Source organism: Arctopsyche grandis, chromosome 3 (assembly GCF_051622035.1).
Source record: "Arctopsyche grandis isolate Sample6627 chromosome 3, ASM5162203v2, whole genome shotgun sequence".
Lineage (NCBI taxonomy): Eukaryota > Metazoa > Arthropoda > Insecta > Trichoptera > Hydropsychidae > Arctopsyche > Arctopsyche grandis.
The window spans coordinates 11,898,193-11,923,596 of NC_135357.1; the positions used below are offsets into that span (position 1 = coordinate 11,898,193).

A 25,404-nucleotide genomic window follows, 5' to 3' on the forward strand; every position below is an offset into this window, starting at 1 on the left:
ATCGGACATACTGTATAACTTTAGCATAACGATTTTGTAACTGAATGTCATAATCACTCTATTCATATTAAGTGCTTTTAATTTGTCAATTAGAATGTCAATCTGTTTGAATTATGTATCTTAAAAAATGTTTCGCTTCCCAATAATTGCGTACACAGATTCCGAAATATTTCATATGAAATTATACATTTATTTTTATTTTAAGACAATAATCAACAATTACGATATCACTTAAATTTATTAAACAATCAATTAAACGATTTCTATAAACAGTAGTATTAAAACCTATCTATTTTTCGTATGCCTATTTATGTATTAATGAACTTTCTCTTCTCAGATTCACACAACAGCAGATGTTCAAACTTTTCCTTACATATTTTATTTTTTAAATTATTAGATAAAAATAGTGCAAAGCTACAAATGACTTAATTATTTCAATGCCGTGATATATGTACATATGTATATCAATGTCGATTACTTTTTGGAAAATGCGGTTTTCGAACGTTTGTGGTTGCTTTCTTTTATAAATTTCGTGTTTATCTTGATATTTAGGGTCGATTGGTTTTACGTGTCGTTCGTTAATGACGTAACACCCAATAAGGGGGTGAAACTGTGTCTGATATATTGGGATGATTATGTAATGATCTCCCTTTAGGGCATAGGCGGATCCAGAAAGTGGTCAAAGAGGGGGCCATTTTGAAATTGAACATAAAAAAAAATTAAAACTGATATGATTTTAGATTAACATTACGATGTAAATAATAGTAGATATAATACTTACATTGTAGTGATTTTTTTTAAGTAAACTATTATGGTGTAAAACCCCATTCAGGAAATATGAAAAATTTAAAATATACATATGTATATGAAATTAAATTCATCCCAAGGGGGGGGGGCATGGCACCCATGGCACCCCCCTTGGATCCGCCTATGCTTTAGGGAATGAGATGTCAAAATATGTCAATTTAGGCAAGGTAAGTAAAATATTTTGTGTCGAAATATACATACATACATGGTCTAAAAAATTCCCAAAATAACATGACATCAATAGAAGACTTCTAAATTTATATACATACCAGTGTTTTTACCCGGTTTCGCTCGATATTTGTAATATAAGCCGTTTAAACATGGCCAATCTAAAAGTTAAAATTGTATTAAATTTATTTGAATAGTTTTATTTTATTTAAATTTATTTTAATATTCATTTCTTTTTCTACGAACCGACAATACTTACATACAAAGTGTCTTTCGAAATTATATATTAGATATAGATACATACGTCAAACAACCATATATGTACATATGTTACTTATGTACGATCGAAAAATAAATACATATGTATTCATTTGGTTTTGAGCTTTGTATGAATATATGATTTTATCATAGTTTGTTTACAATGTCAAATGTAAATAATACAGTTTAAGCTTAACAGACGTGAAAGGCCTCACCTTTGAATATGAACAAATGGGACGTGTGTCAAACACTTACAGCTGAAAGTGCTGTAATGAAAATGCACTTGTTCTAGTGCATGGAATTATCAGCTACGGGCAAACGACGGACGACCTTGTCAAATCGTCTGAAATTGTCGTCGACGTTTGCAAACGTCTTTATTCTTTCTGGTCACATATCGGGCCAATGTATTGGTCATCGTTTTGCCATCGTATAAATACAGGAACGTGCGGGGCATTGTCATCATTCAGTCATCGAGCATCCTCGATATCCAACGGCAAGATGAAGGTAAGGATCCAATTCCACGGGGAAAAAGTCAATCAAAACAAATAATTAATCAGTTCCAGCAATGTAAATTCAATATCAAAATCAAATGGGTGAAAGTTTTAGAGTCGCTGGTATTACTACTAGTAATTTAGATCAAACGGAGATGTAATATTTCATAATGCAATTAGTACATCGCATCGTATTACAACTGATTGCCTTTTAGTTAGCACGAACAAATTTATATGAATAATATATCTCACTTTTTTAATTGTTCAATTAAATTAAATTGTTTTAATATCTTTTAAGTGAATTTGGGTTCCTTAATTAATAAATGTTATAAAAAAACGTTAATTGTTTCAGGTTCTGGTAGTATTAGCCATATTTGGAGTAGGAGCTGTGTTGGGCACTCCTGAAGCCCCAGCAGGCCCATATGCTCCTCGTGGCTGGAGACCAAACGGACCTGCATTCGAGCTTCCAACAGAAACCGGAAATCAGGTAATTTTTGCAATTTCCTTAACAAATAAGTTTGATTGTCTGTAGAGTTATCGCACTCATCGCTCACTAATTAATCTCGATTAGCACAGCACGCGTTTACCGAGACACATATTAGATCGCGACGATCCTCTTCAACGTGGTAATAATGATGATACAAAAAAAATTGTATTACACATTATTTGCGAAACTAATCGTAACAGATCGCCAAGGTCGGAAAGCCTACACGCCTTTTTTATGATGCCTTTTTAACGCTAATCGAGTGCGAAATCATCGTTAATTAACTTTTTTCGTGATGACTTTTTAACATGTTGTAATTCTTAAATGTTGCGTGATTATAATGAATAACTTTTGTTTTGGACTTATTATTATTAAAATAATATAAAACTTTTGAGCTCCTTTTGTTTTTCGACGCGTGGGTTTTCTTTTAACCGCTCGTTGAGGTTACTTACGAATTAAAACGTTCTATGATGATAATATTTAACGATCGATAATAAAATTTGATTCAATTGAATAGACTTATTGCAATTGCACTATAAAATATTTTAATTCTAAGATTTTAATATCTGATACATTAATTGGTGGTTAACTACCAATAATATAACTCTAATAAAATAATATAACCCTTATGAAATAAGAAAAACACAGACTGTTCCTAGAATTTTCCCCGAATCAAACGAAAATATTGTATTTAGATATAATACTACAGATCTAATCAATATGTATCGTTTGTTTACGTTCATTCACAAAAACAATACTAGTGATTGCACAACCAGCGCACGGGTTACGCGACATGATGCAATCAACAGTGCAGTGCGCCTGCTGAATATCAACGAATTCTTCTCAAGGTGATTGTGTGTGAAAACTAAACTTCAGTCGCTTCTTTCCATTGATTGCAATTAATGTGATCGTTTTACATAAAAAAAATAGAAGAAAATTCGCAACATAGACTTTGTTCTTAAAATTTTATCAATTTTATTATTAAGTGTACATTTTATAATTAATTTGCACTGTTGATGATCTACAAACGATGACATCGTTAATAAATTACACGTCTTGCTTGGTTTCCAAATACTTCGCAGAATTTTCACGGTTGTGAGACTGTACGCGTTCCGCACAATTAAAATTCGTATCATCACTCTACTTTTAGTCTCGATCCGAAATTACAACACCCGAGACGCTAATTTCTCAACCGCGACCCCAAATTACGTTTCGGCAAATGTCGCGTTTAGAATATTATTATTTTATAATATAAATTAAACTGTCTTTTAGGATTCCATACAGCAGTATGAAGCACCCGAAGAGAATGCTGAGTTAGAAGTAACCGAAGAAGAGATTCAATATACAGGCGAAATCGGCACAACTGAAGCTACTACACCTTTTTTGGAGTATGGAGCTCCAGCTACAGAAGTTCCTGAAGAGGAAGATCCTACTCCAGCGCCTTTTGATGATGATCTCTCCGTTCAAGGTATATAAAAGCTTTATTCATTTCATTTTTGTACGATAGATCTGTGCGATATATATTTTTTATTGTTATTTTAGGACTTCCTGGGTCAGAGGCAGCTCAAGAATTCAGAGCTTTCCCATCTTTCGCTCCTAGTCAAAGATTCACCAACCGTAAAAATCAACAACAAAGATTCACAGCTCAAGCAGTCCAATTTGCGAGAGTTGAACCCAGGCCAGCAAAGTTCAGACAGCAACAAGTCCCACAATTTCAAAGACAGCGCGTAGCAACTTTCTCCAACAACTTCCAGCCGAATCCCAGACAACAATTCGGATCTAAATTGCAGGCTTTCAGTGGACCGACAGCCAACGGTGGATTTACTAGAGGTTTCAACCAACAATTTGGACGATTGACTGCTCCAGCAGCTCCTACTAGAACTCAAAGGACCAGACCTGTCGTTCCGTCTTTCCAAAGGTACTTTCATTTTCATGAACCATGTACAAGAATATTTGAAATATATATCTTTTTAATATAAATTTTATTTTTATTAGATTTACAAGCCAGAAACAAGTAGCTTTAGATAGTTATGGTGCACCAACTCAAGAATATGGTCCTCCTGCTCAACCTGCCCAAGAATATGGACCACCTCCTCAAGATGAATTGGAAGAACCACCACAGGAAACTTCTGAACCCGAGTTCACCCCGGAGGAAGTAAATGAGGTACAATTAAATACTTTTACATATTAAGTACTTAAATTAATACGATTCTAGTTATTAATATGAAATCATTTTATTAGGAAACTACCGAAGTTAACGATGCTGAAGATGAAGCCAGTCCAAACATTGCCATATCAAATGCTGTCGCCAATGCAAAATACAGGTCTCAACGTCGACAAGCCAAAAGTGCCAGGTATTTTTGCTTTATTTAAATAATACAAATAACGTTTTATAAAAATATGTTTAAACTTTGAATTTGTTTTCAATTTAGATTACAACAATTCAAAGAACCAATCTTCACTTATGATCAATCTGGACGTCTTGTCAGGATATTCTAAGATCAAAAACTTTGAATAATGCTGATTATATAGGGTTTTTTAAAGTCTCTTTTCGAAAAACGAAAAGTCTTTAGTCTGTATCTATTGTATGTATTTGTAAACTGATAAAGTTACTCTGAGATCACTCGTTTTGGAGCACTTTTTTTTGTATTGTATTTATTTAAATTTATTTTTGTGTAACTTTTGCATTCGTTATATTTCTATCGTGGTTTTTTTATCAATAAATTTGATATTAAATTTTATATTGTTGTTTTAATACATTATTTTCAGTGACATCTATGATGTCAAATTTATACTTGTGTGTTTAAAATATTATATTAAAAAAAAAACAAAGCAGTCATTATTAGCATCGCGTTTATTTTAAATATAATAAATGTAACATTTGTACATATTAGTTAATACATAAAATTAGCGGGAACTTTCCCACGTCTGGCACAAATTTCATCACTTGATCACTCCGTCCACACAAACACATAGCCAATATCTCAAAATCAGTCCGTACAATATTATTTACAAGTCTTACGATTTATATTATATAAGTTTGAACTTATCATACTTAATTATATATAAAGGTAGTAAAAGTTTCGCTAAAAGCCGTGTTAATTTGTGTTGTGTTCGTTGGATTCGAGCTATTTTGCGTTCTAGTATCCTCCGTTTCCGGCATATCCAGCAGGTCCACTTCCGTATCCTCCTCCGACATGCTCGTAGGTGATCATTGGCCTGTAACCTTTCTCATCAGCTTCGTACCTTACGATCTGAAATATATACATTTTTTACATTATAGAAAATGGAAAATGTTTATAGTATGAAAATTTTTCAAAAGATGGCAATAATTTTGGAAAAATTAAATACCTGTTTTCTGCCATCGGGAAGGAGTACGTAGTATTCTCCATGAGCTGTATCTCCTTGTCTCGATTCTTTATGTCCGAAATCGGTACCATAGTGATCGTCTTTTACCATATATTCGAAATTGTAATTGGCGGGCTCCTTTAATTAAATAAAATTTATTATAAAATGTCTAATGTGTATGAAGAATTGAAGTTAATATGACATACGTTTTGTTCATCACCATATCCTCCATTGGGAACTCCATAGCTTTGAGATGGAGCGCCATAGTTTTGAGAAGGCTTGCTGCTAAAAAAAAAATGGTTTTTTAGTGTTTTCAAATTATCGACAATAATCTTTTAGCGAATATTTTTACTAGTATTTTTTATCTATATATATATATATATATATATATATATATATATATATATATATATATATATATATATATATATATATATATATATATATATATATATATATAATTACTCGTAATTGGCTTCTATTTAATGTACTAACTTGTATCCACCATTAGGTGCGCCATATTGAGATGAAGGAGCGCTGTATTGTCCTGATGGGGCACCATATTGAGAGGAGAGCTTTTGGGGTGCTCCATAGTTTTGAGATGGAGCTGCAAAGCTTCCTTGTCCTGGAGGAAGATAATTTCCTACGGGAGGTTCAGCTGAAACGGCCAAAACCAGAGCCAGTGCGGCCAATCCGATACAGAACTGAAATATAACAATAAATATACAGTGGTAAAATTTTTTGGGAAATAATTACTAAATAATGTTATAAAAATTCTACCTTCATTTTTGATATTTTCCGTATGATCAGTCTTCAAACTAAAAAATAAAATTATTAATGTTAGATAAAAAAAATACATTTAAAAAAAAATAGAACAATAAGTACAACAATGTACTAATAAGTGCAAGTTATATAATTTGTATGTGAGTGTATGGTATTGTTGGGAGTGTATATTGTAAGTTTTAAGCGGATGTGTTTACCACTGAAGAAGCGAAAATTAAATGATGCAAATTTGTATCAATCGGCCATCTTATATACTCTCGCCGAAGATGGTCGGTTTCGAAACGAGAGCACTTTTTAACGGCGCGTTATGAACGGCTCGCCGGTCGTTTTCCTCGCGAAATATAATAATACAGATGAAAAAACTATACGTATAAAATTTTGCAATGGGCTTGGCCACAGACAAGGTGTTAGCAAGAGAGAGACAAAGCTATAATATGTGCCTGTATAAATTGTCTATCGCAGTCGTTGAAGCGCGCTAGTATGATTCTGAGCACAAAGCTTTCAACGTCGATCTTTAGAGATGTTAATTTATACTAATATTTACTATATAAATGTCCTCGATATCCTTGAGGATTATTTTGTCACGATACATATCTTAATTTATCAATTAGACGGTAACAATCATTGATACATAGACTTCTTAATAAAGTAATGTAAAGTAGTCATCATACTTGATAGAGTACGAGTTAAATATTCTTTGGTTTTAATCCTTGAAATATCAAAGATTAAATTTAAAAGTGCACATATGATAAGTGAGAGTAAAATGCAACAAATAAACCATAATAATAAGTACCTTTATTGTATGACGTAATGTGGAGTAAGAAAACTAACGCAATAGTGGCACGCGATCCGCCCAGTGAACTTCTTTAGGTACTCGAAAATAAATCGATCTTTTTCTCATTTCGATGTTGATTTAATATCGGCCATTGTGTGCTACATGTCCAAAATATGGAATCGAGAAATTTATGGTATTTATCGTAAATCTGCTTTATGGCGAATTTCGAAATTGGCCCGATCGAGCCACTGTGTTCGAAGAAATAAAATCGTGATATTTGAAGAAAATGTATGTTACATTGTATTGGCAGATAAATCAGCGTGAATATCTCGTTTTGTTCTCGTTACGAATAATAATACCGCAGATAGAATCGAATTAGCGTTTGAGGATGTTTTATCACCACAACAATTACATACTGGCGGATGCATAAATAAAAATTTAATTTGTATTAAGATAGTTGTCCAAATTTGATTTATCGCATACGAAAATTGATAATAACATTAGAAATTTATATCGAATACGTATCATGATTTATTAGTCTTAAAAATCATGCTTTTTATAATTGGTTCGAAGGATAATATTATACTTGCTTATTCATGGATATAAGAATGCAATTCTTCAAACCAATATGAAATCGATGGTTATTTTAAATGTTAAATAATACATGAATAACACAACATACATATAAACCATCGTATTTGAATGTGGCGGAAGTCCAATTTTCAGTTCCAAAAACACTATTTCTTTTTGAATTAATTCACAAATTTTTATCACTTCTTTTAATTCGATATGTCCAGATTCTCGGAGAAGCAGAAAAAAACATATAACAAGCCACCAGTATTTTAAATATTTTGAAACGCAAAACATTATAAATATAATATTTAATGTTTTGCGAAATATTTCTCGAAATGAAGAATTTATGCCACTTTCAAATGTAACGGCTCATATATATGTAGATGTATGTAAAAAGAAAAATAAATATTTATTATAATATTGTTTGTATGGCTGTATATTACAAAATGATCTGAAAACTTTCACCCGCCCGAGCAACGCTGGTCACTTCGCCTATATCGCGGTATATGACAAAACATATCCATATACATATATATCATCATCATTTACAGTCATTTGCCATCCACTTCTGGATGACGGCAACTTCAACACGCTTCCATTCGCTTCTGTTTTGACTCTCATCCATCTCATGCCACACATTTTTCTAATTTCAGTCACCCATTTCCTCTCATTTATGTATGTATGTACATATGTATGTATAAATAGCTTATTAATAAAATACATAATCTGCAAATTAAAATGATCATCACTTTGCCGAAAAAAAATATCTATTATTTTTTTACATATTAATATGTAACATGTCGTCTAAAATCCTGTCAGACTTTCTAATGTTGATACATTTTAAAATCGATTCCAGGAACATATCTTTATGCGCTCTCAACTTTGAACCCGGTTTTCAATTCAAAGAGTACCTAATTCAGGGCCAAAATACCGATTTATCTCGGGCAAAACGGATCAATAGAGACAACTACAACGACTAGGAAGAAGACCTAAAGCGAAAGGTCTCAATTCGAGGTCGGCACTTACAACATTTCTTTGTTTGGAGCACTAGCCGTGATTGATTGCTCCGGTTAACGAGATTTTCATTCGCCGATTGTGCGGCGATTAATTTTAATCTATGCACGTAGTCAAAAAGTTAACAAAGTTCAAATTAGCAATAAATAGATTGATGTACAAATATCGTAATAATAATTATTATTGGAGTATTGAGTCTCATCTCGGCGTAATTGGAATATCGTGACGAAATCCAATATCGCTTTCTTACGGGTCGGGTGTGCTATACCCATTTTATCCACTATGGGCTGGTGCACGCGCACTTATTGAAAATGGCGATTTTGCGTGATGATCGCAATTATCTGACGATTAAATAACTTATTTAAACTATTACCGAAGGTTCGCTTCCTCGTTGTGACTATTGTTGAGAAATGCTGAATATGTATTTCGAAGTTTGTTTATATCAATTACTTTGTATGTATGATTTTTTTTGTGTTAGAAAATTAGGAATCTTTGAGGAAATTTTGAAATATATTTTTAGTGCTGCAACTACTTTTTAACAGTATAGTGCTATTTTTTGCGACTACGTTAGAGATCAAAGATTGGGAATCAAAGTTGCGACGTATCCCATTTTCTATTATTATACGCTCCGAATTACATTTAATTTAAATTTTATTATTTAAATTGCGCTTTATATTACTCTTCTATATTTTGTTTATAAAATAAGACAATATTTAAAAAACCTAATTAAGAAATCACCAATTCTCTCCATAAACTTTGATCATGAGTATGGTAAAGTGCTCAATCTGCCATAGCGAGAGGGAGGCGAAAAGGGAAAATACGACCAGAACAGTGTGGACAAATGGGATAGTGTGGACGATAGACGTCATCGTCAACGAAGATGCAGTATTTTCAAACGTGTCTATTACGACTATTTTTCACCATGGTAATCGCGGACGTCATTTAAACTTATATTGATGACCAAACCGAGCAAAATGGAAAAGTTTGAAAACGATCGGATAAGAACCCAAACTTTGTTACACGACAAAATCGATTCTGAAATAAGAAGATGTTAGTAAAAAATACACCACGCTCCGAATTACATTTAATTTAAATTGCGCTTTATATTATTTTTAATGGAAGGTACATCTTAATTGCATTTTTATTTACTAATTATGTAAATATTTAATTATAAAAAATTTATCTTCTCCTGAAGCGCATACTAATTTGATGGTTTTGTCGCTTGTTGCTCGGGGCATCAATCTCCTCAACCAAATTTCCGTTTACTTGGATTTGTTCAATCTAAAATATGCTGATCTTGAATTTGAGATTGTAAATGTATTCTCCTATTTCATTTTTTTTCTATTATTTTTGGTCTTTACTTTACATTATTTTCATGCTATATTTTTGTTTACATTTTATTGCATTTTTATATATTATTTTTATTTTTGTATTTTTTCATGTATGTACATATATGCCTGTAATGTCACTATAGCTTAATTGTAATAAATAAATAAATATATCGTACTAAATGCTCTTATGATTAATCGCTTTCATGAACTTCATTTCTCTTTCAAAAAAATAAATATCTTACTAATGTAGTTTTGTAAAAAAATATAAAATACTCCTAAATTCCAAGTGTGATTCCTAATCTTCAAATAAATGTTATTCTTAATTTATACATATACACATTTAATTAATTTAATTCAATAAGTACCTAATTTATTTAATTCAATAAGTACCTAAATCACTCTCGATTGAAATTTTATTGATATAATAAATTTCCACCACGTCATATATAGTAAGTTTGTGCCTTCTTCAAGTGTTACCATTTTTATTTTTTTACGATAGGTTATGCAATTTGATCGAAGGTAAAACCATCAATTATTTTTAGCTTGAAAACAGATCTATATATCTATAAAATTATGGCAGATTTCGAACAATCTAAATCTGCCAATTATGTATATACATATGTAGACTATAACTCTTTCAAGAAGAGTTTGTAATCAATGAAGAGCGAATGCATAAACTGGTTATGCACAATATTTGACCCAGATTTTAAATCCAAAATAAATTATTGTAAAACAATATAATGAACAAATTGCATCGTATTCAATTTGTAATTATTCAAAGTTTGCCTAAAGTTATGTAATACATAACTTTAAATGTTTTCATATTACGAGAGATATATTGTATATGTATTACTCTCTTCCTGGAGACTTTTTACGTTTTGAAAATTACAAAATATTTTCGTTTTAATGGAATCTTCAACTTGATAGTAAACTCGTTGATATACATATATGTATATATTATATAATTTTGGTGTGATTTAAAAGTGTAACACACTAATTTCGCCACATTTCGTGTAAGCTAAATCGTTGTGTGTTCATCAAATCGATTAGTTTCATATGTGATTTTGTTCGAAAAAATTGTTTCATACGTCAATTATTTCGCAACACTACTTTATTACACTTTACAGCACGAGGTTTTCCATTGTAATTTCAATTGCCTTTTGTGGTACACAACAGCATCCAAATGCAACTGTTTTTCTTCACGAACTTTTACCTCGACTAAATTAAAAGCAAAACTTACATAAGTGCATGGAAAGTAATAATAAAAGGGATTTTGCAATGAGAATACAATGGGATTCGTTCAATTTAATGTGACGCACAATTGGCGACACAGTTTATTTATTTGTTTTAAATATTAAAATAAATATTACAATTTGTACACAATACATATTTATCATATACAATACTCGTATTGTATGCGTGGCACTTAATAAAAATATATTATTTGATCGGTCTTTATAAAATACTAAACCGATCGAACTCTCTAAACCTCATCAGAATGGCCATGTCGTCAACTTTTATACATACGACATTATCAAGTAATGTCTTATCATAAAGCCTCTAAATTTAATACAAAGGAAGCGTATATATAATATACAAAAAGAAAAATAGAGATCGAAATTTAAATTAAAATAAAGCAAAATAAAATAATAATAATTTTAAATTAAATGTACCATCGATGGATAGTACGTCCATTTTTATAAGAAGTTTAAAAAGAATAAGAAAGAGAAAATATTCATGACTAATTTTCATCGTATCGCAAAGAGGAGGCTTTTCAGTATGATTTAGTAAGGACCAGCTGGACCGGATGAGTATCCACCGTTAGCAGGACCACGTCCGTATCCGTTTCCAACTTCTTCGTAGGAGATCTTAGGCCTGTATCCTTGTTCATCGGCTTCGTATTTGACGATCTGAAATTTCGTTTATTGAATTATAAATATTCCCATTAAATATCTGTATATACAAAAATATTATTATATAATATATTCTTGACCTGTTTTCTGCCATCAGGAAGAAGTACGAAGTATTCTCCTTCAGCTTTGTCTCCTTGTCTGGATTCTTTGTGTCCGAAATCGTTACCTGATTGTTCGTCTTTTACCATATATTCAAAATTGTAATTGGCGGGTTCCTGATAAAATTAAATATAATTATAAATGTAACTTTCACAAAGTAAACACTGTTTGAATTTCTTATCAATATATGTAGTTAAATGATGGTATATGTATGTATGTATATATTCTTTTTTTTATATGGTATATATATAAATGTATTTTATTATGAAAAAATGTCAATTTACATTATCTTCATCAGAATTGCCTCCGTAGCCTTTGTTGGCGGGTAAATATTGGTTGGAGGGGGCACCATAGTTTTGAGAAGGGGCGCCATAGTTCTGGGAAGGCTTTGGAGCAGCGTAGTTTTGAGAAGGTCTGCTGCTGCAAGTCAAAATACGTATATGTAGTTTTAAAAATATCAAAATTTGGTCTTAATAATAAGTATGGCTATGTGATACAATACCTAGAGAAGACAGCTTGAGTTTGTCCACTATGAGAAGATGAGGAGTGGTCGGAAGAGCCGCCGGGAGCGCCGTATTGAGAAGATGGAGCATTAGGAGCGCCATACTGAGACGATGGGGCACCGTATTGGGAAGAGGGAGCATTGGGAGAACCATATTGGGATGATGGGGCACTTGGGGCACCGTATTGGGAAGACGGGGCACTTGGGGCACCGTATTGGGATGATGGGGCGCTAGGGGCACCGTATTGAGAAGATGGGGCGCTAGGGGCACCGTATTGGGAAGATGGAGCACTGTATTGGGAAGATGGGGCGCCGTATTGGGAAGATGGTTTTTGGGGAGCTCCGTAGTTTTGAGAAGGTGGGCTTTGTTGACCCGGTGGTAAATAGCGATTTACTGGCGGTTCTGCTTTTACAAGAAGAGCGCAAGATATCGCTAGCAACGCACATCCGAGGAACTAAAATAAATATTAAATTATGAATTTTATTCTTTTTAAATGTTTTTAAGAAATTTTAATCTCGATTTTTATTCAATTAAAGAAAAGAGTTGAAAAAATTATGAATAGGTTTATCCTAGCCACTCGTTAAGCTCTCTAATGAATTTTAAGTAAAAGTTTACATTTTTTACATTGTGTAGTGTTTACATTTTCATGTTTTGTATTAAATGAATATTTTTACATATAATATTTAAAAATGAGTCGGAATAATTTTAAAAAAATATATAAAGCCCAAACCTTCATTATGGATGAGTTTCGTTTAATTTACTCCCACAAGCTAGTTCTGAAAATATAAGGACAATTTTATACAAAATGAAACATATTTTAATGATATCAAATTTGAATGTTTATAATATATTTTAGGGCTGATATGAATCTAGGGAATTATTTTCTAATTTTTATTAGCAAATCTTATAAGATTTGCATAAAATTATATTGAAAAATATGATATTGAAATCAAAATGTTAATGCAAAATAAATTTCTATTATGTTATGAATATATGTAAATGAATCTAAGCAATGACTTTTAAATTTGTTGAAAGATTTAAAATTCAATGTGTAATTAAGGCATAGTTAATTTTTTAGTATCGAGAATGAAACTTGCAAGGAAAAGTTAAGTCAAATGAAATTAAATGAATATCGTTATGTTATAGACATAAACAATGAGCTATACGGATGATGTAAATTGTATGATTTATATATTTAAGTAAATTCTTTAAATGATGTAAATATATTGTGACAAAATAAGGCAAAAAAAGTGAAATTTAAGTAAATCCAACTGTATTCAGTTTGAAAGCTCGTTTACAAAGAATTGAAATCTCGAATGAAATCGCATGTTCCTTCATGAATTTTACAAATGTATATTTGAGATATTTAAATTAAATGAAATCTTGAAAGGATCACATATGAAACTAATCATGATGATGTTAAAGTGAACATCAGTTTTCATGCAATGCAATGATATGATTGTGAGCACAAGAGGACGAATCAACCCTTAGTGATAAGGATCGTATTCAGTGCTGTGCTTGCTGTGATTACCACTTGGGATTCAGCGAGTGAATGATAATGATCCAGATCATCATCCGACGTTTATATAGTTGCAGTAAAGATGAGACCGTGGGCGTTTCGAAACAAGAGCGTTTTACCATTGAAACCACTCGACGATATTGAAGATGGTGGGGGAGCATCTTGGACGCGCACAACACATTTCGCATTATAAATTTCTTTAAGCGTTTTGCAATAAAACAGCTAATAATAATAATAGGCAGAGGAGGGCTAAGTGTGTGTACGTACACCTCAACACCAAATCAAGGATAGTGATCTTACACAGGTTAGAAGAGATGATGCATCGATCGGTTGTGCAAGACGACGCTAGAATTATTCGAGGGCGAGCAATTGATCGATCGATCTAATTGGCCATCGGACCAAACTGTGAAAATTGATATTGGACCGTATGATCTCTTTCATCATGTAAATCACAGTGTTTTTTTTTATCCTACCGTTAAGTGGAGTAGGTGTTTGCTTCTGAAACGGCTGTCGACCGCGTCACGAATTATCATCTCTCGTTGTTAATTAAAAACCAAGTTAATTGAATCAATCGAAACATTGAAACTTTCGCAACAGTCTCGCTTTCGTCCGTGGTGTGTGAGAAAATTTTGTAACTTTTTTTCCCTTCGTTATGATTGCAAATTTTATAAACCGCAAATTATATTTTGTGTCGATTTTTTTTCTCATTATTGTAATAAGCCCTTCTGTAATACTACTATATGTATGTTGTTGGTTGTTTCGATTTAAATTATTTATGTAAGTAATATCAAAGGTTGCTTCTTGAATGGTATTTTTTCAAAAACAATATACGGACTTAAAATGCAAGTTAAACTTATATAATATTTTAATATAAAAAATATGTACATATGTTCCTATTTGTATTTGTTACAGTCCAACTGTACATTTTGTTCGTTCATGAAAATACTAGTATGTTCATGCACGGACCAATCAGGTAAATTATAGTGTACACAAAAGAACAATTGACAAACGAACTATGTATGTAGTTTGTTCATGCATAAACTATTGATTATCATAAGTATTCTAAATTTCTTGTCCCATCCTCTATGTACATATATGTACAAATATGCTCATCCTGGGTTTCAATATTTTTAATATAATCGGAAACGGGAATTATAGTAACGTTGCAATTCGCTTTCCATAAGATTTTCCTTTTAAATACCTATACTTGGCGTTTTGACATTTCAAAAGTTTTCACAGCCAAAAATTTCATGAGACACCTGGTGAGTATATTTGAAGATATCTTTTGACTTAAACTAAGCCTAATACATAGTTTGTATGTGAACAAAATAGTATGTTCATGAACGAACCGGAGTGAACACTTGAACTATATACCCTTTGATTATTTCGGTTATAAAATGCTTTTTAAATTTAAATTTAACTCTCAATGTTCAAATATGAATATACATATTTAAATACAGATGTCGATTTCAGTTTCTATTAGCTATATGGAATAACGCTTTCTACATCGTACATAGCAAATCGTATACATCGTAAATCGTACAATTTGAACTTAAGCATAAATTAGTTTCTTTAAATTTAAAATATTATCGTGGTTACTATTTTTATTATTAATAAGAATAGGTTATTTTAATTATGTATAAATCTATTTAGCAAAAATTGAATTTCGCAAATGTAACCTCTATAATCGTTGATGGTTATTGCTTGATTGATAATAATCGATGTTGTGTATATGTCATCATCATAATCATCGTCTGCTTTAACGTCGATTTGGTGATATCGATCCGAATCATCGTGTTGCATCAAATTCAAATGCAATGTGCCAGTTATGTATATATGGCTTCAGGCTGAATCATTATTTTATTTCACTGCAGGCGCATCGATCTTAAATGGGTAATGACGACCGCAATATATTATATTACGCATAAAATAAGCTCATATTTTCAATGTTGAAATATTTATTGACATCCAGATATACTTTTGCATTCCTTTAAATTATATCAAGGTCGAAATTTTAGGAAAAATTTGAATTTTCAAAAAATATCCCACAGTACAATATGCTTATAAATTTCCACTATAATGAATTATGATGAGTTTCAGATTCACGATTAAAAATTTATGCGTGTTGAAATATCATAAATTTTATATGATTCGTCCAATATTCGTACTGGACGAAGGTCTTTCTATCAGAGAGTATCATTGATTCTGGAACTTTAGCATACACATTTTTTATACTACATCATCCTCGCTTGATCATCACGACGAGTTCTCATCAAAACTATGTATGCAATCAATCGCAAGTTTCATTCGATTCACTTACCAATTCAGTACCATCAATCACGACGCGTCAACTCGTCCGTAGAATCGCAACATCTCAATAATTAAATTCCAACGATATAATTGAAACATATTCTAATGCAATTCGATATTTGAAAGGTGTGTCGACCTCGTAATGATAAATTCACAATGCAAAATTTGAACCGCATTGTTGCAATTTGACCTGAACATATGTATGTACCTACGATTGATACTAATTGTTTAACACTTCGCTACCTCACGCTCGTCTCAAATAAGGGAGCAAAAGCACAAAAGATCAAAAGAGCTTTTGTTTTTTTTTAATATATTATATAAAAGCTCACCTATGTAACTTCAGAAGAAGTGACTGATGAGTCACGAGCGTACCTTCACCTTCGCTCGTCGCTCCAATTACTACAAAGTGAATTTTTCGCATATCACGCCAATTATTCGGTAGTTCACGTTCAAGCCAATTGCATCATCCAATTTTTTTACAGTCGTAATGACCATATTTTTTTACAACGAGGATCGTGTCATCGATCCGCCGCAATTTTCCGACATAATGCATATCAATTGGCATGGTAAAGGTCGAAATTTTAAGGCTATGAATTCTTTTTTCACCTATGTATGTATGTGCACATTCACGTATTTTAATTACATATATTCAGGGTTAGCTTTTTCATTGCTCTCTTTTTTTTTAATACGGACAATAGTACTTGCTCGCTATATGTATGGTGTTGTAAGCGTTTTCGTATGACGCGTTCAAGTCGTATTATGAATATTAATGAGGATGTAAAAGCGTCGGATAGGTCTAGGTTAAAAGGGTTTATCCAAATATCTTTCGAATTCGGAACATATTTATTTGTTAAATAAAAAAACCTTGACATGTTTTATACAGTTTTCTGCGATTTTTTATTGTAATATAGCATTTACATGAGGCTCAAAAGCCCCATGAGGCTCAAAAGGGGGCGCCACAAGGGGCGCAGCCCCGTGGGGCCCCGAAGGGGGCCCAGGGGGCCCAGCCTCATGGGGCGCAGCCCCATGGGGCTCAAAAGGGGGCGCCACAAGGGGCGCAGCCCCGTGGGGCCCCGAAGGGGGCCCAGGGGGCCCAGCCTCATGGGGCGCAGCCCCATGGGGCTCAAAAGGGGGCGCCACAAGGGGCGCAGCCCCGTGGGGCCCCGAAGGGGGCCCGGGGGGCCCAGCCTCATGGGGCGCAGCCCCATGGGGCTCAAAAGGGGGCGCCACAAGGGGCGCAGCCCCGTGGGGCCCCGAAGGGGGCCCGGGGGGCCCAGCCTCATGGGGCGCAAGCCCTAATAGGCATTAACTAAGGGGGGCGAAGCCCTAGACGGCAATTAATCATGGGGGCGCGGAGGGGCGAAGCCCTAAAAGGCAACTGATCATGGGGGCGAAGCCTTAGACGGCATTTAATCATGGGGGCGCGGAGGGGCGAAGCCCTAAAAGGCATTAACTAAGGGGGGCGAAGCCCTAAACGGCAATTAATCTTGGGGGCGCGGGGGGCGAAGCCCTAAAAGGCAACTGATCATGGGGGCGAAGCCTTAGACGGCATTTAATCATGGGGGCGCGGAGGGGCGAAGCCCTAAAAGGCATTAACTAAGGGGGGCGAAGCCCTAAACGGCAATTAATCTTGGGGGCGTGGGGGGCGAAGCCCTAAAAGGCAACTGATCATGGGAGCGAAGCCTTAGACGGCATTTAATCATGGGGGCGCGGAGGGGCGAAGCCCTAAAAGGCATTAACTAAGGGGGGCGAAGCCCTAAACGGCAATTAATCTTGGGGGCGCGGGGGGCGAAGCCCTAAAAGGCATTAACTAAGGGGGGCGAAGCCCTAGACGGCATTTAATCATGGGGGTGCGGAGGGGCGAAGCCCTAAAAGGCATTAACTAAGGGGGGCGAAGCCCTAAACGGCAATTGCTCATGGGGCGTGGAGGGGCGAAGCCCTAGAAGGCAAAGGCTCAGGGGGGCGCCGAGGGCGAAGCCCTAGAAGGCAAAAAAAATTTTGATTTTTTTTTTTGATTTTTTAAAAAAATTTTTTTTAATTTTTTTTTAATTTTTTTTTTATTTTTTTTTTAATTTTTTTTTTGATTTTTTTTTTTATTTTTTTTTTATTTTTTTTTTTAATTTTTAAATTTTTTTTTAATTTTTTTTTTTTTTTAATTAAATTAGCTTAGTCATGTTTAAGCGGTTTATATTATAAACACTGAGCGAAGCCGGGTAATACAGCTAGTAATATATAAAAAACTGTAGTAAAAAAAGTATTTTTTTAAAACGAGGCTTTTATTAATTTTGTCTACATAAATATTAAAAAATACTAAAATATAAAATAAAAAATATAATTATATATATAATTTAAAAAATTTATATAAATTACTAAAATATAAAATATAAATACAAAAAATTATCATTTGTTATAATTAAGATTTCAATCAAAATTATGATCCCGGCTTAAATTAATGTAATTAAATTAAATATATTACTTAAAGCCTTCGGTTGCCTTTATATATTTTTATCCTTTGGCCATGACCTGTCATCGTCTCCAAAATTTTTGGATTCTTAAACGTGTTTATTACGATTATTTTTCATCATCGAACTAAATTTCTATCGGTGACCAAACCGCGCAAAATGAAAAGTTTCGAACCGATCGGAAGAAAGTAGGAAATAGCGTTAGACCATAAAGCGAAGTGAAGCTAATTAAAAGCATATTTTGGTACATTACATGTATTTAAATGATATTCCTTTAATTCAAATTTTTATATTTATATATATATATATATATACATATATATATATATATATATATATATATATATATATATATATATATATATATATATATATATATATATATATATATATATATATATATATATATATATAATTTACATTCACTTGATTATTATGTTAGATATATGTATGTAATTTACTCGATCTCATTCAATGTCCATATTTTTTGCATACTTATTTATGTATAGTACATAATCATGTGAAGAAAAAATTGTGGCCGGGCAAAAACTTGAGTTTTTTGTATACGAGTGTTTAATACAAACAAAATTATATTTCCTTGCTTTCAATTGAAAGTAGATACAATTTGCTCAGTCTGTCCTGAGCCATTGAAGATCTTAAATAAATTTTGAGTATTTTAAGTTTATATAACGCTTTTATACTATTAAGCTTTCAGCTTATGCGGCTTATTGGAAAATTAAAGCAAATTCTAAATGTTATCTTCATATTTTATATTTCTTTGCCGAATTATTATAATCTAATTCTAATCAAAGTTATTCTGTTTATTATGTTTTTTCTCAAGGCTTTCATTCAAAGTCTGAAACAATATCTTTATATTTATTATTGTACTAGAAAAATCGGGAATTAGTCACATTCATTTAAAATAAGCATTCAAAATTCAAAATTTTGGTGACGATTTTGGCACCCCTCGATTTTCGCTCAGCTCTGCATATACTGTATGTGAAAAAAATCTCAAAATTTGATTAATTGAAATCATTTTGTATTATATTGTATCGAGAATCACTTACAGTAAATATCGTTTCAAAAACTTTTGTCAGAGCGTGTGAGCGATTTAGAATCTGAAAAAAAGGCACTCATTACACAAAAGGAACGTGCAAATCGTTCGAATACTGCAATATAAGCAATAAATTTTCCGCTTTTACCGTTTTGCTCCGATTTTGCATTGGGTAACATTACCGAACAATTAAACTCATGGGAAACGTCCGAAACTGTAACGTCTATATAAGAATATACCAATAAAATCAAATTATGCATCGTTTTGCAAGAAGTCACCTCTACGCGACCAGATTGCAATGATTCAGTTCAATTACGTAGAAGATCCAATTAAAAGTAAAAGGAGACGAACATGGTTTTACGAACAAGTCCTTTTACGCATTCGAAAGCTATAAAATTCGATTGCAGACTATCTAAATCGGTAACCGAGGCAATTAGTAATAAAACCTCACGAGCAATACGGTACCAGCGCCTCATCTTCTTATACCAAATTTAATCATTATGTACATACATACATAGCTGTGGTTGTTAGCGAAAATCGTGATGAACCGTGACTGAAACAATGGTGCTTGCATTTATTGATTTAAATTTCGCAAAACAATTAGTACGTAGAGAGTGATTAGCGAAAAGTCATTAAATCACACACACTCACGCGCTCGATTCGAGATGAATGATTTAAAAGTTAACAGTTTGATACGTTGATGAGAGGTTGTGCATCAGGCTTGATTTAAATTGATGAATGCATATGGCAGATGAAGGCCTGACCATTTCGAAATACTTGCAATGCAATTTTTACATTTTAAAACACTTCTTATCACTGCAATTTTATTATTGATAAATTCCATTAATTTTATATCGCTAAATAATAAAAATCTTTAAATTAATTGCCGATTTATTTCAATGAATTTATGGCCATTCAATTTTTGTGCAAGCAATTTTAAAACGATTATAATATTACGACAACGAAAGTATCTTTTACTACAATTATTTTTTTCAATTTTCGTTTGTTAAATTAAAATTAATAATCGATAATTAAATTAAAATTAATTGTTATTTAACAGTACATAAATGCTTGATATTTTCGCGTGTAACTTTATATCGAATATAATAGATAAATAATGTGTCTACGATTATTATATAAAACTTAAACGTGAAATTTTTATATTATATAATTTGAATAGCCAAAGTTAATTTAAATATTTTACAATAATTACATTATTATATTTCTGAAAATATCAGCAATGCTTTTGGAGAAGCTTACCCACAAAATGAAACGAATAAATTGTTCTAATTAAAAAATGCCTTTATTCTCACAGTTTTCTACACAAGTAAACGCAATTCAGAAGCATAGAAACTAAAATACGCATTTCATTATCATCATCATTTACAGTTTTTTACCATCCATTCCTGGATGAAGAACTATCCAACACGCTTCCATTTGTCTCTGTTTTGGGTAACACTCATCCATTTCATCCCACACATTTTTTGAATTTCATTAATTGTATCCTTCCTTTCCTTTTACATTCTCTCGAGTATCATTCGAGCACTTATTTTGTTCATCTATCGTCCGTTCTTTAATGACCTGCCCATTGAAATTTTAATCTCTTTACGCTTTCCATGATATCAACTGCCGTTTTTATATTTTTCAACCAAATATTCATATTTTTATCTCTTCTCTTTATTCTTAACATACAGTGTTCTTTACTTCTTTGAGTGCATTGGATTTATGCAGCATTCTGGCGTTCAATTTGCAAGTTTCGCATCAACGCGTCATCACTGGTAAAACACAAAGATCAAAGATATTTTTCTTCAAGTTATCCCAAGTAAAAAATCTCAGTTCACATCCTGATTACTGTATATAAGAAATCTAAAAAAATGTTTGTAAATCTGTCTATAGATAAATTACAATTAGTTAATCTTTCAAATGATAAATATTATTTTAATTAAAGAAATATTGTTAAGATCACATTTCAAATCAATACCAAATAAATTAAAATATTTAAAAGTGCCTCATGCAACTTCCGAGTGCGAAAGCTCCAGACGAGTAATTGCAAACGATTTGTTTTGGCTCACGCCACACTTCCTACACAATTGTTGAGCTACCTACTGCCACATTTATCTCTCAGCACATTTTTGACACGTCAAAGTCGTCTATAGAGGACACATTTAGACGTGTAATTAAGCCATTAATTGCTGGGGTAAATTTAAAGAGCAACGAAAAGGTCAACGTATGATTGTTCGTCGGATCATCGTGCGACATAACCGCAAGGTTGCCGTGAACATCCTGCTGAACAAATAAATTCATATGTCCTAATAATTATTATAACAAAGCAATCTAGAGTTCGCGGAAGCCTTGAACGATTTCTTAATAACAAAAGAATAATCATCTCGGTCGAATTGTGGTCACGATCGTTCCTTATAATAATCATAAGCGGTATTCTTAAAACGGGACTCATTTGCGAGGCGATTTTGCAACTGAATATCATGCGATTGTGCAACGTGAGATTTGACATTATTTTCTATTGATGATGCGGCGACCGATCGATTCGCGTTTAGGTATTGTGTTATTAAATTAAACGAAGCTCGCAGCTTTTTTTTGCAAGTGCGTGATATTTACATATGTAATTTTTGTTCACCTTGCACGACTTTGAATCCGAAAGAAACATCGCCGTTTCATCATTCAAGACTCTTTAACATTAACATTGCCCAGCGTGATGTCGGTAAATAGATTTCCAGCGAGATTATAGTAGCCAGTGTGAGGTCAATTGCCACACACATAACTCAAATTATATACATTTCCATAATGAAGAGCTTCGCTTTGAGCTTTTTGAACCGCAACTGCAATATTTATTTTGACTAGGTTCGAAATCGATAAAATCAAACATTATTATGCATCCATTAGATTATAAATATTGAGACACTGCCAAAAAACCAATAACTTATCTGATCGGTCGTAATCGGAAAGTCTCATACACTTTTGAAAATTTATTACTTAGGTCAATAGTAGACCATAATGGTCCATTATGACTAGTTCATGGTTCATACAACACTGACTTCATCACGATTCATAGAAAAATCTAAGAAAATTGAGACTATAATTCAAGGAGTGTTACAAAATATACTCGATTATTGTCGAACTAATTTCCCTCATGATGCTATTTTTATAATTATTCTGAAACAAAAGCAAAAAGCGAAGTATGTAAAAAGTAATGAACATCAATAATTTTAAATACAATTTCATTGTTAAAAGTCGCAACAATATTTATCAAAATTCAATAGAAATATAAATCGAATACCAGTAAAATAATAATATTATAAAACTAAAGCTCTCCAACTGTATATTTATAAATAGAAAGAAATAGAAATTTACTAAAATTTTTAGTAAAACGTAACGCAAAAATACCACTATGCTCATTGCATATATTATATACATATTTAAGAATTCTTGGTAAAGTCGGTATAGCCTATGGACCCAAGGGGTTTGTTAATACAAAAAGGTATACAAGAATACAAATATCAAGTAATATAAATAACAAACAAAAAACAAATAAAAAGAAATATGAATAACTCAAAATAGAAGAAAATAAAATAAACAATTAAAAATATTTTAGTTGATATTTACATACATATATGTATATATATATATATATATATATATATATATATATATATATATATATATATATATATACATATATGTATGTAAATATCAACTAAAATATTTTTAATTGTTTATATATACATATATGTATGTATACATATACATGTAAAATCAAGATGATAAGGGTTTCAAATGATGCAAGTGGATTAGATAAAACAGAATTTATGCCAGCCGGCAGTATGCAGTGGCGTAGCGTGAATTCAAATTAAACAAATTAAAAAATCAGTAAAAAAGGCGCGCTTCGTGGCGCCCCCCAGGTGCCGGCTTCCCCCCGCATTGCGGGGTCTGCGGGCGCGGTAGCTACGCCACGGGTAGTATGGCTTAATTGTAGCATGTATTTTTAGCACCAAGTGATCAGCGGGTTCGATCCGCCATACTGCTGGTTAGATTTGGGGGGTATTTGTGGCTCCAATCGATCGTTTCTTATCAGAGTTTTCCAATTTTATCTGATCATTGTTGAAACGGGTCCTCAAAATTGGCAAAAAATCATCTTTCCTGTTGTCACAAATATTTTGTATTTATTTTGTGTTCTTCAGTTTCTCAAAATATAGTGATTTATGTAACAATAAAATGCTGCATTGTTTGTAATTAATTGTCCAGGAAGGTGCATTGGGGTCTTCCTGTCAAGCCTTCTTGGTATATACATATCTATGTAAAATAAAATAATAGAAGAAAACTCAATAATGCTTCGTACCAGAATCATATAGGAATCGGAGTACTACTTCTCTCTGGAAAGGTTCACTTGCACTTAGTATTTTTTTTTTTTTGATTTTTAAATGCTTTTTATTATTACGAAATTATGTTCACAATACATCTTTTATCTATTTTAATAGCTACTGATCTACTGATCATTTTCTATTTTACAATTTTAATTTAATTTGGTTAGTAATTACAGTATTATATTATTCTAATGTTAATCTAAAGCATAATAGGAAAAAGAGCTCAAAAACCTATTTACAATCCTTATAAATGTTCATAATACATCTAATACATAATATTAATTAAAGACTATCTTAAGTCGATGACCTAAAGCAGATTGTGTTTAGGTAATCTGTGTTTATACCTGAAGGGTATAGACATTTTGTTGTAATCACCGAGACTCTTCACAAGTGTGTTAGTATGGTTATTAGTGATTCTTTCATAGAATCTACTGGTTAGTTTGTTAGTAATGTCTGTAACAAACGGAATATTATATATAGCATGCAGTTTTTTCAGGTTAGTATATATGGGTGTATTATAAATTATTTTAAGGGATTTATTTTGTATTACTTGGAGCTTGGAAAGGTTAGTATTCGAGGCGTTATTCCATACAGGTGAAGCATAGGTTAATAATGGTAATATGAGCGCGCGATATAATTTTATTTTATTTAGCGTTGATAAAGAACTATGGCGATTAAATATTGGATATATTGAGGATATACCCCGCATCGCCTTGCATTTCGCTGCCTCAATGTGAGGTGCCCATCTCATTCTTTTATCAAACGTTACTCCTAAATATTTTATTACTGACTGCCATTTCAGACTTTCTCCAGAGGGGATTTTCAGATCTGAACTTGGCTTATGTTTTCTAACACTAAAGAATATGGCGTCTGCTTTGGTTTGATTAATTTGAATTTTCCACTTAGTGAAGTGTTCAGTCATTGTTTTAATTGCAAATTCAAGATTTTTAAGAATAGTGTCTGGTTTTTTGCTACTTGTGAAGCAAGCTGTATCATCTGCATATAGGGCTATGTGACAGTTTTTTGGAATTGGTATGTCATTTATATATATGGAGAACAAGACTTAGTATGAAACCCAGCATTTGTATAGCTCTTGAGCAAATATTATCAACACTAAAATTATAACTGCAGTG

The 25,404-nt window shown here is 32.5% G+C and overlaps 2 protein-coding genes across 2 annotated transcripts; one reads left to right on the plus strand and one right to left on the minus strand.

Moving 5' to 3' along the window:
• The first annotated feature begins 1,697 nt into the window (after positions 1-1,697).
• Positions 1,698-4,949, plus strand: LOC143909074 (uncharacterized). The gene is made up of 7 exons (XM_077426972.1): positions 1,698-1,737; positions 2,077-2,211; positions 3,481-3,676; positions 3,751-4,126; positions 4,204-4,372; positions 4,450-4,562; positions 4,641-4,949. The coding sequence occupies exons 1-7, from the start codon at positions 1,732-1,734 to the stop codon at positions 4,705-4,707; spliced, it is 1,062 nt and encodes a 353-aa protein (XP_077283098.1). The 5' UTR covers positions 1,698-1,731; the 3' UTR covers positions 4,708-4,949.
• A 399-nt stretch (positions 4,950-5,348) lies between these two features.
• On the minus strand, positions 5,349-13,283 carry LOC143909110 (uncharacterized). Its single transcript, XM_077427012.1, has 9 exons — positions 13,278-13,283; positions 12,547-13,001; positions 12,329-12,464; positions 12,026-12,160; positions 11,832-11,942; positions 6,052-6,260; positions 5,763-5,841; positions 5,560-5,694; positions 5,349-5,462 (listed from the first exon to the last, which is right to left on the minus strand). The coding sequence occupies exons 1-9, from the start codon at positions 13,281-13,283 to the stop codon at positions 5,349-5,351; spliced, it is 1,380 nt and encodes a 459-aa protein (XP_077283138.1).
• Positions 13,284-25,404: the final 12,121 nt, after the last annotated feature.

Bases quoted from the DNA above. Each gene is read 5' to 3' on its own strand.
- LOC143909110 (XM_077427012.1), bottom strand. The intron at 6,261-11,831 runs GCTGGTCCTTAC...GTTATATTTCAG, and splicing joins GTGGATACTCATCCGGTCCA to TTCTGTATCGGATTGGCCGC. The intron at 5,463-5,559 runs GTATTTAATTTT...TATATATTTCAG, and splicing joins TTCCCGATGGCAGAAAACAG to ATCGTAAGGTACGAAGCTGA.
- LOC143909074 (XM_077426972.1), top strand. The intron at 3,677-3,750 runs GTATATAAAAGC...TTGTTATTTTAG, and splicing joins TGATGATCTCTCCGTTCAAG to GACTTCCTGGGTCAGAGGCA. The intron at 4,563-4,640 runs GTATTTTTGCTT...TTTTCAATTTAG, and splicing joins CGACAAGCCAAAAGTGCCAG to ATTACAACAATTCAAAGAAC.